The sequence below is a fragment of the Amborella trichopoda genome, chromosome 3, assembly GCF_054954075.1.
Source record: "Amborella trichopoda isolate Santa Cruz 75 chromosome 3, AtrichopodaSantaCruz75HAP2 v2.0, whole genome shotgun sequence".
NCBI classification, from domain to species: Eukaryota; Viridiplantae; Streptophyta; class Magnoliopsida; order Amborellales; family Amborellaceae; genus Amborella; species Amborella trichopoda.
This window is the reverse complement of record NC_142338.1, coordinates 21,403,002-21,416,143: the sequence shown is the minus strand read 5'-3', so window position 1 is coordinate 21,416,143 and position 13,142 is coordinate 21,403,002. Positions and strand designations below refer to the sequence as shown.

The following is a 13,142-nucleotide window of genomic DNA, read 5'->3' as shown; positions in this document are numbered from 1 at the left end:
AGATGAATCTAAAAATGTTCTAAAAAACAAAGATATTTGAGATGATCTAAAAGATGAAATAAAATAAGATCTAACGATAAAGATGGATCTAAAAGAAGATGATCTAAAAAAGAAGATCAAGATTGATCTAAAAGAAGATGATCAAGATGATCTAAAAGATGGTTTTTAAATAAGATAAAAACAGAAAAATGATCAAGATGGATCTAAAAGAAGACGATCTAAAAAAAGATGATAAAGATCGATTTAAAAGAAGATAAAGATTGATCTAAAAGATCCAAAAGACCATAAAGATTGACAAAAAAAAAAGATCCTAAATTTTTTATGAAGAGAGAAAAGATAAGATCCAGAAAGAACAGATAAAATCTAATTAAAATTTTTTTCAAATCTATCTTATTTTTCTTTTCTTTTCTTTTTTTGCTGAAAAAATAAATATAAGAAAAAAAGAAGAAGATTTTTTAAGTCTAAAATACGAATCTGAAGCTCAAATGCCCCACGGTAGGAGCCAAATTGTTTACACTCCGATCTGCACCGATCTCTAGGATGAGATCTGCACAAATCTTAGCAAAACCTGAATTAATTTTAAACAAGGTAGAGAAAATGGGGTCATTTGAATTATGGGCTCAGATCTTTTTCCTGAGTCCACTCACAGCGCAAGCTCCAAATCTGTATTTTGATTTAAGAAAAAAAATTTATAAATTTAATTAAATCTAGTAATAAATTACTTTTCAATAAAATAAAATAGAGAATTAAATAAATAAAAACAAACTAAATTAAGCAAAGAAATAGATACTTACCTCTGCGGACCCAAAACCCGGAGTTTGAGTTTCAGACTTGTATAAAGTCTTTCTTCCGATTTGTTTTACCATCTTCTTTTTTGGATGCATTTGCATGCTGGAATTGGTAGATCTAAGTTTTTTTTACCTAAATCTAGAGTTCTTAAGGCATTGGAAAAAGCTGCGAATTTTAGGTTGGATCTACCTAGGCTTTTCTTGGGATTTTTTGGAATTGAAGAGTAATTTCTTTAGTTTTTTAACGGTTTTGTGATCTACCTAGTTTTTTTTAGGATTTCTTGAGATTGGATAAGTATTTCTTTAGTTTTCTTTGGGTTTTGGGATCTCCAAAGGTTGATTATGAATTCTGGGATTTTCTGTGATTTTTTGAGATTTTTCAAGAATTTTTTAAGGGCTTTTTCTATTTTTTAGCTACTTTTCTAATTTTGAGAATTTCTAAGGGATTTCCTTATCCCTTTCCTCTCTTTTCCTTTTGGTTTATGGAGGGGGTATTCATAAGATTCAATTGATAATTTTTGGTGATTTTTTGTGGAATTATTCAGATTTATTTTGATTCTTTTGTTTTATTTAATTAAAAAAAACGCCTTTTACTACATCATTAGGCTCTTTGTCACAACATATATGTCTTATATAGACTAAATTGTCATTTATTAGATCTTTTTATTCGTAAATCAGATTCAAGCTATTGCTTGATATGTGGAAAACTTTCCGGCGCTTTTTTAACCGGTAGAAAACTCTTAAGGTCTATTTCAAGTTGGGACAAGTTTTAGATAGTTTTTGCGCAAGTATATTGGATCGGCCTATGATCTATTACGGTATAGTTTTTGCGCAAGTATATTGGATCGGCCTATGATCTGTTACGGTTTTTGTAGTCCTTTAGGTTTTTTAGGAGCTCCCTTATCCAAAATTTCGAGAGGGGGTCTACATGCAGATACTTAGCGAGCTTTCTTTGATAGCGCTGCAAGTCATAACACAGTTTCGTGGAACATTTTGCTCATGGGCTTTGTGAGAGTAAGACAACTAGTCGAAACCCACAAATGGTTTGATGAAATGCCTCAAAGAAATGTAACGACTTGGAACTCCATTATCTCAGCTTATGCATTGAATGGGCAGCCAAGTTCAGCTCTACAACTCTTTCTCAAAATTCTGAATATGGGTTTCAGACCCACTGGTTTCACCTTCTTGACCATCCTTGTCTCCTACGTTTCTCTTTGTCATGGCAAAGAAGCTCATGCCCGCTTGATAAGACAAGACCTTGGATCAAATCTTATAACCAGTAATGCTTTAATGGACATGTATGGGAAGTTCGGATCAGTTGGGTACTTGTTCAATATGCTTTGCAGCATGGAGGAGAGAGATAGAATCTCATGGAACACTTCAATGGCAGGATGCAAAGGTGAAATTGCGTTGAGATTGTTTCAGGCCATGATAATGGCCGGTGTTTCGCCTGATCAATTCACCTTGTCCACCATGATTACAGCCTGTGTTGGCTTGAGAGATCTCAGAAGTGGTGAGCAAATTTTCAGTAAAACCATCGAGTCTGGTTTCTATGCTAACGATTTGGTCCTTGCATCACTAATCGATCTCTTTGCAAAGTGCGACAGATTATGCGACAGTTCGAGTATTCGGAGAAGCAGAAGAGCGAAACGGGCCTATCTATAATGCAATGATCTCCGTCTATGCGATGCTTGTGCTTATAACAGATGCATTCCTACCCTTTAAAGGGATAATGAGAGCGAAAATTGAGCCCGATGGGTTCATGGGAGCATTTTGAAAGGTGTTGCATCCTACTTTGTTGCAGTGGATGAGCAGGGGAAGCAATTACACACTCTGGTTCTAAAACTAGGCTTTAGCACAGAATTGATTACACTGAGTTGTTTGATTGATATGTACTCAAAATCAGGATTCATTGAATGTGCAGAGAGAGTATTTTTGCAAATGGGTACCAAAGATTTGGTGGCATGCAATGCCATGATCAATGGATATGCTAGAAATGGATAGGGGATCAAAGGTTTGAGCTTGTTCGATGAGATTCAATTTACAAAGCTTCGGCCTGATAGACTAACGTTCTCAGGGGTTCTATCGGCTTGCAACATTAGTGGCCTTGTAGAGAGAGGTTTGGAGATTTTCTATCTCATGAAGGAGGAGTATGGAGTCGTCCCTGGGCCTGAGCATTACGCATGTGTGGTGGACATGTTGGGCCGAAGGGGTAGGCTCAAGGAAGCCATGAAAGTTGCAGAGTCGATGCCATTTGAGGCTGGCGCATTGGTTTGGGAGGCTCTGTTTGGGGCTTGTAGAGTGGACGGAGACATGGTGATTGGACAAAGAGCTGCAGAGAGATTGGCAGTGCTCGAACCAAAGTGGGTGCTGCCATATTTGGTCATGGCGCAGGTGCGTGCCATGAATTGCAGGTGGGAGAGAGTGGCTTGTGTGAGAAATGCCATGCAAGAGAAAAGGGTGAAGAAGGTTACAGGGTGCAGTTGGATTGGGATCAGAGAGAAGGTAATTGTAAAGAAGAAGCTCTCTACAGGCTCTTTCTTCTTACTTTCTCTACAGGCTCTCTCTTCTTACTCTCTCTGCAAGTAAAGAAGAAGCAACCCATCAATGGTGAACGATCGACCTTCACACCCAAAAAAGAACCCTTGTTCCTTTAATGGTGATCCAACGCTCTCCTTCTTTGTTTGACTCTCACAACCAGGAAGAGTGAACCCTAGCCTAGTCAATGGTGAGCTAAAACTCTTATGGAGTCTAAATATGGGGCTTTGGCAACAAGGAGAAGTTTAAGGAGTTTTTTTTTTTTTGGCTTCAGTGTCTTGAGAGGAGTGTAATATTGCTTGTTTGTTTCTCTCTCTAGATGTACGGATACTGAACCATTCTCTCTGGCTTTACATCTTGCAAATTTTCTAATGCTAATTTCTTAATCATTTAGTTAATTTGCTGTTTTCCCTATTTGAAGATGGGTGCAGTTGGCATACGGATGCATCTGAGAGGTGTAGAGGTAAAGTGCACCTTCAAGTTTTATTATGTTATATAATTTTGATGTAAAATGTTTTTAAGATTATCTCAAAATTTATTTTTATATCTAATTATAAAATTTTACATTATGCCTAAAGAGTAGCTCAGTCTTTGTGTAAAGAACCTTGTTTAGGCCTCTGTACCGGTTTTATTTGTTACATTATCTCATTTTTGCTAGTCTCTCTCTACTGGTTTGATTTGTAAACATTATCTCAAATTTGATACTATCTTACTTATGAAGTATAAGCCATGTCAAAACTGAGAAATAATTTGGGAAAGGGTAATTAGTGCAGTGAAAACACTTGATAATTAAGATAAAGAGTGAGGGGTTCATATACATGGGGTTTTACATGGGGAGGTATTTTTTTCTCCAATTGTAGAAGATTCTGGTACCAAACCAGTATGATATGTTTTTTCATTTTCAACTAATTTGGGGCTTCGTTGGAGCCGTTTTTTACATACACATGGTTTTTTTTTAGACTTTTTTTTTTGAATCAATTTATAGAGGATTGGATTATCAAACGGATATGTTATATAGTTATATTATCTACCAATTTAGTGCATTATTTTGTTCACATTTTGTTCTTATATATGGGGTTATGTATATGATTTGTTTCTGAAATTTGGGAAAGCATTTGGCTATAACCTTGTAATGATTGTTTTAAGTATATTTGAGGTGGACTTTTGTTATGGTACTTTTATTGCTTCATGACAAGTTTTTCAAGTATCCTATACTCTTTGGATACTTATGATATGAAATGAATTGAATGTGTTGCTTACATACTGAGTAAAGGAGCATTTTGTACATAAGGTTCTATGTTGGGATTTTTTTTCTCCAATTGCATAAGATTGCAGATGGATGATTGGCAATTTTTTCTCCAATTGCATAAGATTGTAAATGGATGATTGGCAAGGCAATAAGGGACACAATTTGAAATTAGTACATTTGGGATAATTTAGATGTGGCATCAATAGGTAATAAGATGAGATAAGTAGATTTAGGTGGGTTGGTCATGTGCAGTGCAAACCCAGTATAGCACTTATTGGGAAGTGCGCGCTAGTTTAAGTAGAAGGCTAAAAAAAGGTAAGGCGTAGGTCCCAAAGGATATGGTTGAAAATAATGAGAAATGATGTGGGGACTTATAGATTCATTGAGGGTATAACCCTTAATAAAGTAGATTGGCGGATCAGGATTCGTGCAACAAATCCTAATTCGTTGGAAAAAAGCTCTAGTGATAATGATGATGACAACTTTTATTATTTCTAAAGTAGTTTGATGCTGAAAATTTTGGATAAACCCATTTTCGGGGCAGTTGGATATTAGAAACATCGGACCACCTTATCGCTCACAAAGTGAGCATGAATGGGGTGCTCCTATGTCCTAAAAATAAGAGCATTTTAAGTTATGTAAAAAAATTGTGTCCAATAATTCTAACATCAAGTCGCCCCAAAACCTCTATCTTTAAGGAAAAATGACATGTGTATCTCTCTCTCCATCTTTGTTGTCATATAAGAGCTTCATCTTTTTAATTGTTAACCATTTTTGTTTTCTTCGAGGAAAAGTAACTAAGCAAAATGAATGAAGGAAAACTTGTGTATCACAAAATTGTTTTTTTTTTTTTTTAAGTCATGGGGAGAAGGCTCCCTGCCCGTTTTTCATTAATAGATGAAATAAAATATAACTTATTACTTTACAACTCTAAAATAAGGAAATTGTGCCAGATCATGAGTCGGAGCAAATGAAATGAAATCCGGCGGACGAGAACGCTAGACTAACATCAGAGCAGGTTATGGTTCTCTTTGCAAGAGCATCTGCCACCATGTTGGCCTCATGAAAAATATGGGAGATGGTCTACCTGTGGTTAAAGAGTCGATGACGATAATTTGCTGCAATCGCATATAACGTCCATGGAGGTCGGCAGTAATTTTGAATAACATTTACGAGTAGGATTAAATAACTCTCAATCTGTAGAGGGAAGCACTGCAATTGAATGACTAAGATCAAACCTTCTTCGAGAGCGAAGACTTTCGCATAATTGTTAGAAGCAATTCCGAATGGTTTAGCAAATGCAACAATAAATATACCGTCACAATCTCGAAAAACACCACCCCCACTTGCTTGGGCTACGCAAAGAGGCTCCATTAATGTTTAACTTGAAAGATTTATGGCTAGGAAATGACCATGCCACTGGGATAGTAGATTTAGCCTTCTGTTGATGCCATATGAACTTTAAGTTATCAATAATCACTTTTTTTTACAAATGAAAAGTCCACGGTTTAGAATCAGCTAACTCCCGAACATGTTCCCTTTTGTTTAGCCTTGACTGGAATACTCTCCAATTATTCTCCGCTCATAAGAACCATATAGTCGTAAAAAAAAAGAGAAGTCCAGATATTGAAAACCATCTAATTTGAATTTGAAAGGTAATCTAATTTCTCAACATAATAGGAATCGAGGCGCCAAAAATGAAACGCATACCACATTGCTATGCAACCGACCTCCATAAAGCGTACGGAAAATCACAAAAAAGTAATAGATGACAGAGACTATCATCATAATTTTTGCAAAATGGACATACGAGAGGAGCCCGAGCCATTTCATGCTATTGCAGGAGAGAAAAAGTAGGTAATTGGTGATGAAGGGCCAACCAAGAAAACCATTTCACTTGGGGGATATATTTTGAAGACCAAAGAGCTCCGAATATCAGGGAGTGGCCCTTGTGTTGAATGAAATCCCAAGCTTCTTTAGTTGAGTACAATCCACTCGCAGAAAAAATCCATACCAAATAAATTCCTACAGAGCTGTAATGGAATAATAGACCTCTCAACCTTTGTGTCCTATCTGTATCAAGTTAGCTGAAGTAGGTGATGGTAAAATCTTACACTGAAGAATGTCTTAACCATAATCAAAGACCTTGGGCTTAGCAAAAACCCCAAGATCATGATGAATGTTCGTACCATACAAGTCTCATATCGACTTTTCTGATAGCCACGGGTCTGCCTAGAAATCTACTAGCCGACTATCGCCAATAACCCATCGAACATTGTCCTTGAGATAAAATTGTCCAAGTCGAATACCCTTCCAAGCATATGATGAATGCCTTTTTTCTATAGTCCTCCATATGGAAGAATTCCTGAAATAACAATGCTTAAAAAACTAAGCAAATAAAGGCGACGGGTCTGTTAAGATTTGTTGGCTATGTGGCCTTTCAAGGCCTTAAAGCCAATAGTCTTATGCTCAGTGGGAGTTAGACAGATACTGAATCTGGGTGCTTGGCGTACTGGGCCCAGAGTCATACACCCCGAGTATTTGAGGCATTAAGAGTATACGTTTTGAGAGTGTGAACTCTTAGGGAGGTGTGAGGGTCACCTTTCATTTAGGACTATATTGATTAGAATGCCTCATAGTTGATGTGATAAGCCAGGGCTTGGAGAATCCAATCGAGAATAATAGAACCCGAGTATTTAAAAGAGTATTCGCCCTGTATGAAATGGTCGACTCATGTGACATGAGCCCGTATCTTGACACGGGACCGTTCCATAGCATATGCACCCACAGTTGTATGGGGAAGCCACTTTTCTATAGTATTATCCGACTTAGAAGAGTTAATGTGCATGTGCTTTGAGATGACCCTTGTATTTAAGTAGGAACATGTTCCACAGGAATGTACCAATAATCCATTGAACCCTTAGTGATGAGAAGATCTGACTTAACGACTTTGATATGACCAATTATGTGTCCCTGTCATAGACTATAGAGCATAGGTTTATTGGGTCGGCTTGAGATACCGGTGGAACGTCATTCAGGTTAGCCCCATAGAGGATTCCAACTAGTGTTATAAGTCTAGAGATCTCATTTACCTTTAGCCCATATTAATCTAAAATTGATGAGAAAATATTTTATATAGATGAAAAATTGTGTAATACTATTGAGAAATTATTTAGAGAATTTTTGGGATTTTTGGAGATTTTTTCAGTTTTTTTTAAACAATAAAATATGATTTTCAAATTTGTTTGACATAAATACCAAACAAAGACATTCTATGGGGATGCCACTTGGATCCTAAGTGGCCATAGGGATGCCATGTGGCACCCCCACCCACCACTCTTTGATGACATTATGCTGATGTCATATCTATGTGGGGACCTATTTATCATTAATTCTTTTGTTGGTATTATGTGATAACATGTTATCTTGTTATTTAAAGTATTATATATTGTTATGACTTAAGTTTGATTTAAGTCACATGGTTTTTTTCCTCATATGTACCATTTTTGGCATATGTGAACTCATGAAATTTTAAGAATTAATTTAATTCATATTATTATCTACATATGATTTTGTAGCATGTGAGTATATCTTATATGGCACCACCTTATGGGCTTGACCTATATGAAACTTTAGTATTGTTTAAATCTTATTGGTGGTGTCATAAGATATTTTATTCACATGTGTGGATGTCTCATATTATCTTTATGTCCATGTCCTTGTATTTTATTGACTCTCACATATTATTCAAAAACTATAGGCATAAGTGTAAACATGAATTTGGACTTAATGATAAATAAAATATAGAGCTAAGAGCTTCAAGGTAAAATGATTATAAACCTAGGTTTTAAGGAGTAAAAGGTGTCAAAAGCTCATCCATTGATCTTGGTGATAAGATATGGATGAGTAGCTTGGATAAAAGCCTCTCATGTGCCATTGATCTAAGGCATCAACGATCAAGATCAAATCCATTTTTGTGATCTAAGTATAAAAGTAACTTATGAGATCAATTATAACCCTAACTTGAGTATTCACTTCAAAGAGAGAGAGAGAGAGAGAGAGAGAGAGAGAAAGAGAGAGAGAGCCCTTGACAAAAATTTGGTCACCCATAAGACTATCTTCTTCCTTGAGTTTTCATTTGAAACCCTTCCATGGAATAGTCCATTATTTCTGTGATCAAGCCCATAGTAATACTTCATTAAAGTATTGATTTTTCTTCTCATATTTTTAATTCCTACATCATTTCCATTATCAAAGTTTGCTCTAATTCTTAATTTACAGTAGCTTTCTTCATTTTTTGTCATGAAAACTTGATATTTAAATAGTCTCAAAGCAATAGTGCAGTCCATACACATAGTATGTGTAGACTAGCTTTCTTACTCCATGATCGTTAGTAGTTTCAACTTGATTTCTTGATCTTATTTTTCTGCAATTTTTACTGATAATGTACAATTGATGAGAGGTTTATTTCATCATATTTGAGCATAAGAAATAGTCCATTGAATTCCCTTTTTAATGTTGAAAAGTTCGTGTAGTTCCTTATGGACCACATGGTGTAATTTCACCATAACTTCCTTATTTTGTGTAGTATCTCTCTCAAACTTTGAAGGGCTATTTTTATACATGTATTTCTCATGATTTGATCCCCATTAAGTGAAATAAATGTGATCATTTGATTCCCATTGGATTAATCTCCTTGAGTTATTATTATCACCCGTGCCTTCGATAATGGGACAAAATTAAGTACTCAAAAGACCCTTTCGTGGCCCTGGCACAAGGGGTTCGAACCATGATTTCTCCATATATGTTTGCATGTTAATTTGATGTATTTACAGTTATTAAATAGATTCATGATTGGTTAAATTGAGTATGTTGTGTGAATATTGTTATTATTTTTTAAATCTTGCGGTATGAGCTTTAATGCTATGCATTATTGTTTATGTGAATTGAAACCTTATTGAATTATTATGATCAAGTGTATGATGTGTATGAGATATTATGATATATGATGAGGATGAAGAATGAAGATGAAATTATCTTATAATTTTAATATAATGAGGAATTGCGAGTGCAAGTCATGTCATATGTTGTAGAGATGTATGATGTGAATATTTGAATATTGTATTCAGTTTAATTAAGTTTTTGAGTTGAGGGATTTGTAAGGGACTTATTAGGGTTGACTTTTATTATTCAAATGTGTATAAACCATGTTTGTAGGCTGAAATATATGTATTATGGTTCTGTATTAAGATATTCATGCATTTAAACCCTTGAGTTTTTATATAATGAAATGTTTTTGAAAGATTGCATTTCTAGCCTATTGGTCTTATACCACCAACAAATGGTATCAGAGCAGGGTTGTACTATGGTCCCTTAGTCCTCCTATATTATGTATAATTTAATTTTAAAATTGCATAAACAGTTGATCATGATTGCCATGATGTATATGCTTTTAATTTGAGAATTGATAATGTCATTAGCATGAGAACTGTGAATGAATATTTTTTAAAACTGTTGTATATTTGTGAGATAATGGTAGGACATTCAATACTTTATATAAGAGAATAATATTTGGTAATAATTTGTGTTATTGACTGTACGATCATATTGTGTATATATTGGAAGTTATTGACCGTTTATTAAAGTGTGTCAGATCTAAGAAAGACATTTCCAGGAACTTTATACTTTTTTCAGTGGGGGTTTTGATCAATTAAAACTTATGGGAATGAGTTAGGACCACTTTGTACTTTTGAAGAATCGAGTCTAGTTTAAATATATATTTGGGTTCATGGGAAAATTCTCCATATTTGAAAAATTATGGTCGTTTTACTTGAGGGGTATCGTACTGTAATTTTTGCTACACAAACAGAAATTGACCCTATGAGAATCATGTTATTTGATCCACTTCAGACCATTATTCGACGCTACTTTCTAAATGAAAGTTGTATAATTTTGAGTTTATTTTATTTGACAATAAGTCTCATGATTAAATGATGTGTAAATTTAAAGTTATATTCATTGAATTGTACTGTACTCATCTTGAAAAACTAGAAAAACATTATTTCCTATATCCAATGTGTGAGAAGGGCATTGATACTCTATATTTTTGTAGTCCTATTATGAAGTATAAGTTGTTGAAAGTCCTTGTGAGTTCTAGGGTGTTTTAGATTAGTGGAGAGTTATATAAACCCACCGAATTGTGAGTGTTAAGTTTTAATGCCCGATATCTGAGTCTTGATCTAGATCCGGACTAATCTCGGATAATGTATGACGAAGTTGACAACAAGACTAAAAACACATGTGGATGGATGAGACAATGATCATAGTTACAAAAGAGAGAAAGAAATGGTGAAACTAAATCACAGATCGAAGACAAAGGTATTGACTTAAAGGTACGACTTCTTTCTATTTATGAGCATGATTTTAATGTATTGATAATTAATTTCTTAGAGAATAACCATTTTGATTTTATGATATCATGTGAGCAATTATTGGTAGAATATCTTGGTGTATTATATGAGTTTAATAACTGGAAGGCTTGGACTCGTCACATAAGCTATAAACTTGAATTAGGCCGATACTTACATATCGAGATTTTGAATGCTTGTGTCAACTCTTATATACGGTTAAGACATATGGAATATGCTTAAGTCAATTGATTCTAGATCTATGATCTGTGATTTAAATTACCGATCCTATGGATATGGCTAATTCAAAATATATGGCATGTGTAAGGATTGTACTTGTGATTGTAAGGATTGTACTTGTGATTGCTTGAGAATTATGAGATATGAGAAATGTTTATTATTTGTGAGTTGCTTCATGATTTAATAACTCCTGAGATGTATCATCAATATGATATTGATTAATCCTTATGGTACCTCAAGCTACATGATTCATTATTTTGAGCATTCCTAAATGATGAGATAATGTGATGTATTATATTATCATATTGTGAGTACTTAGTAATGCATGATCTCACCACAATTCTTATGTGAATAAGTGAATGTGGAATTATGTTATGAATGTCATATGAGGATTATTACATAGCATGTTAGGCTCAGTGGTCATGAAAAAGGATTTTCATGTATGAGATAACATTTTCCTTTATAGTAGCATGTTTTTCACTATTTTGGAAATTGAGATCAATCAAACCAAAATGTATCTTAAGTATGGATTGTAATAATTAAGAAAATGTGATGAAATAGATTTCATCTTAAACACTTGTTTTTCTTATCGAGGATTTTTATATTTAAAATTTTTTAGTACAAGAGGATGTTAGAAACCATAAAGGGGATTCCACCTTATTTTGTGTATTACTACTTTATATTGTCTTTCTATTAAAGAGTTATGACTATGCTAAACTCCTTGCTTCTTTTATTTTGGAAGATCACCCTTTAAGAGGTTCTTTTAACATTATGGTATGACTACATAACCATTTGTCATAATATTTTGGAGTATCTCATAGTCATCAATCTTTAAGTAAAGTTTTTTTTGAAACCATTGAATTTTTACTTAAAAGTAAACTGCTTTCTAAGACATAAATTCAAGTTATTTTGAAATGCAACTTTGTTAGTTTCAATGGGAGCATCTTTAGTAAGTTTAAATAGTAAAACCATACCATCCTCAAAGAAGAATCTTAGTATTGATTTTGGAAACATTTATATCTCAAATTAATTTCACTTATGAGAAAATTGGAAGATGCATTGAATTAGAATGATTTGTAAATAAAAGCCGAAAGGAGTGTTTGACCTCTTATTTGAAAATTGGTCATTTTATGAACTCATGTGCCATTTTCTTCTGCTGCATTATAAGTATTATTGTTTTCATTTAATGCCACAGTGAAAAGTTTTAAGTAACTTAGAGACATGTCACTTGTTAGAGTTGTGAGGCATCTCTTTGATAGACTTTTGAATTTTCAATGATTAATTGTGTGACATTATGATAATTGATCATCACTTGTCTATACATGCATTTCATGTCATGGTGATCGTATGCATTCACTTTCACATAGATGATCCACTAGATAGCTTCTACCGGTCTCTAAAAGTCTAGTAAGCCTTTTAGTGGAGTACGCATAAGCCACTTGAAAATGTTTTTAGTAGTTTGTGAGATTTTATGTAGAGCTTCATATTTATATGTGGATTATGATATGATTATATGATGATAAGGACACCTCATTTTGTGGGCTAATCACATTGATAGTGACTATCTATGCATGGACTATATGTATATGACTTCATGCAATTGGTTGTTTATCATGAGGTAATTTGTGAGATTAAATGTTCGAGAAATCTAATAAACTTTGATGAGTCCCACATTACATGAGATATTGTCCTAATTGATTCGAACTTATAATGTGTTTGGTCACTTAGACATGTATAATTGAACCTCTCTTGATATTGGGATTTGATTTAATTAATAGGTTTATGATGACACCTGTTAGCCATCTAATCTGAGTGTAATATCAATAAAAGATTGAATGTATTGAATGGTGAAATGCTTGAAAGTCCAAGCACTACTCCCACACCGTGGTTTTGAATGGATAAAGTACCAGTTCGTGACTA

General features: G+C 34.2%; 1 protein-coding gene across 1 annotated transcript; it reads left to right on the top strand.

Moving 5' to 3' along the window:
• The first annotated feature begins 1,462 nt into the window (after positions 1-1,462).
• LOC18437233 (pentatricopeptide repeat-containing protein At1g43980, mitochondrial) lies at positions 1,463-3,724 on the top strand. The gene is given in 3 exon segments (XM_020669076.2): positions 1,463-2,404; positions 2,406-2,551; positions 2,554-3,724. Coding segments are annotated over 3 exon segments (1,587 nt in total). The 5' UTR covers positions 1,463-1,787; the 3' UTR covers positions 3,378-3,724.
• The last annotated feature ends 9,418 nt before the right edge of the window (positions 3,725-13,142 follow it).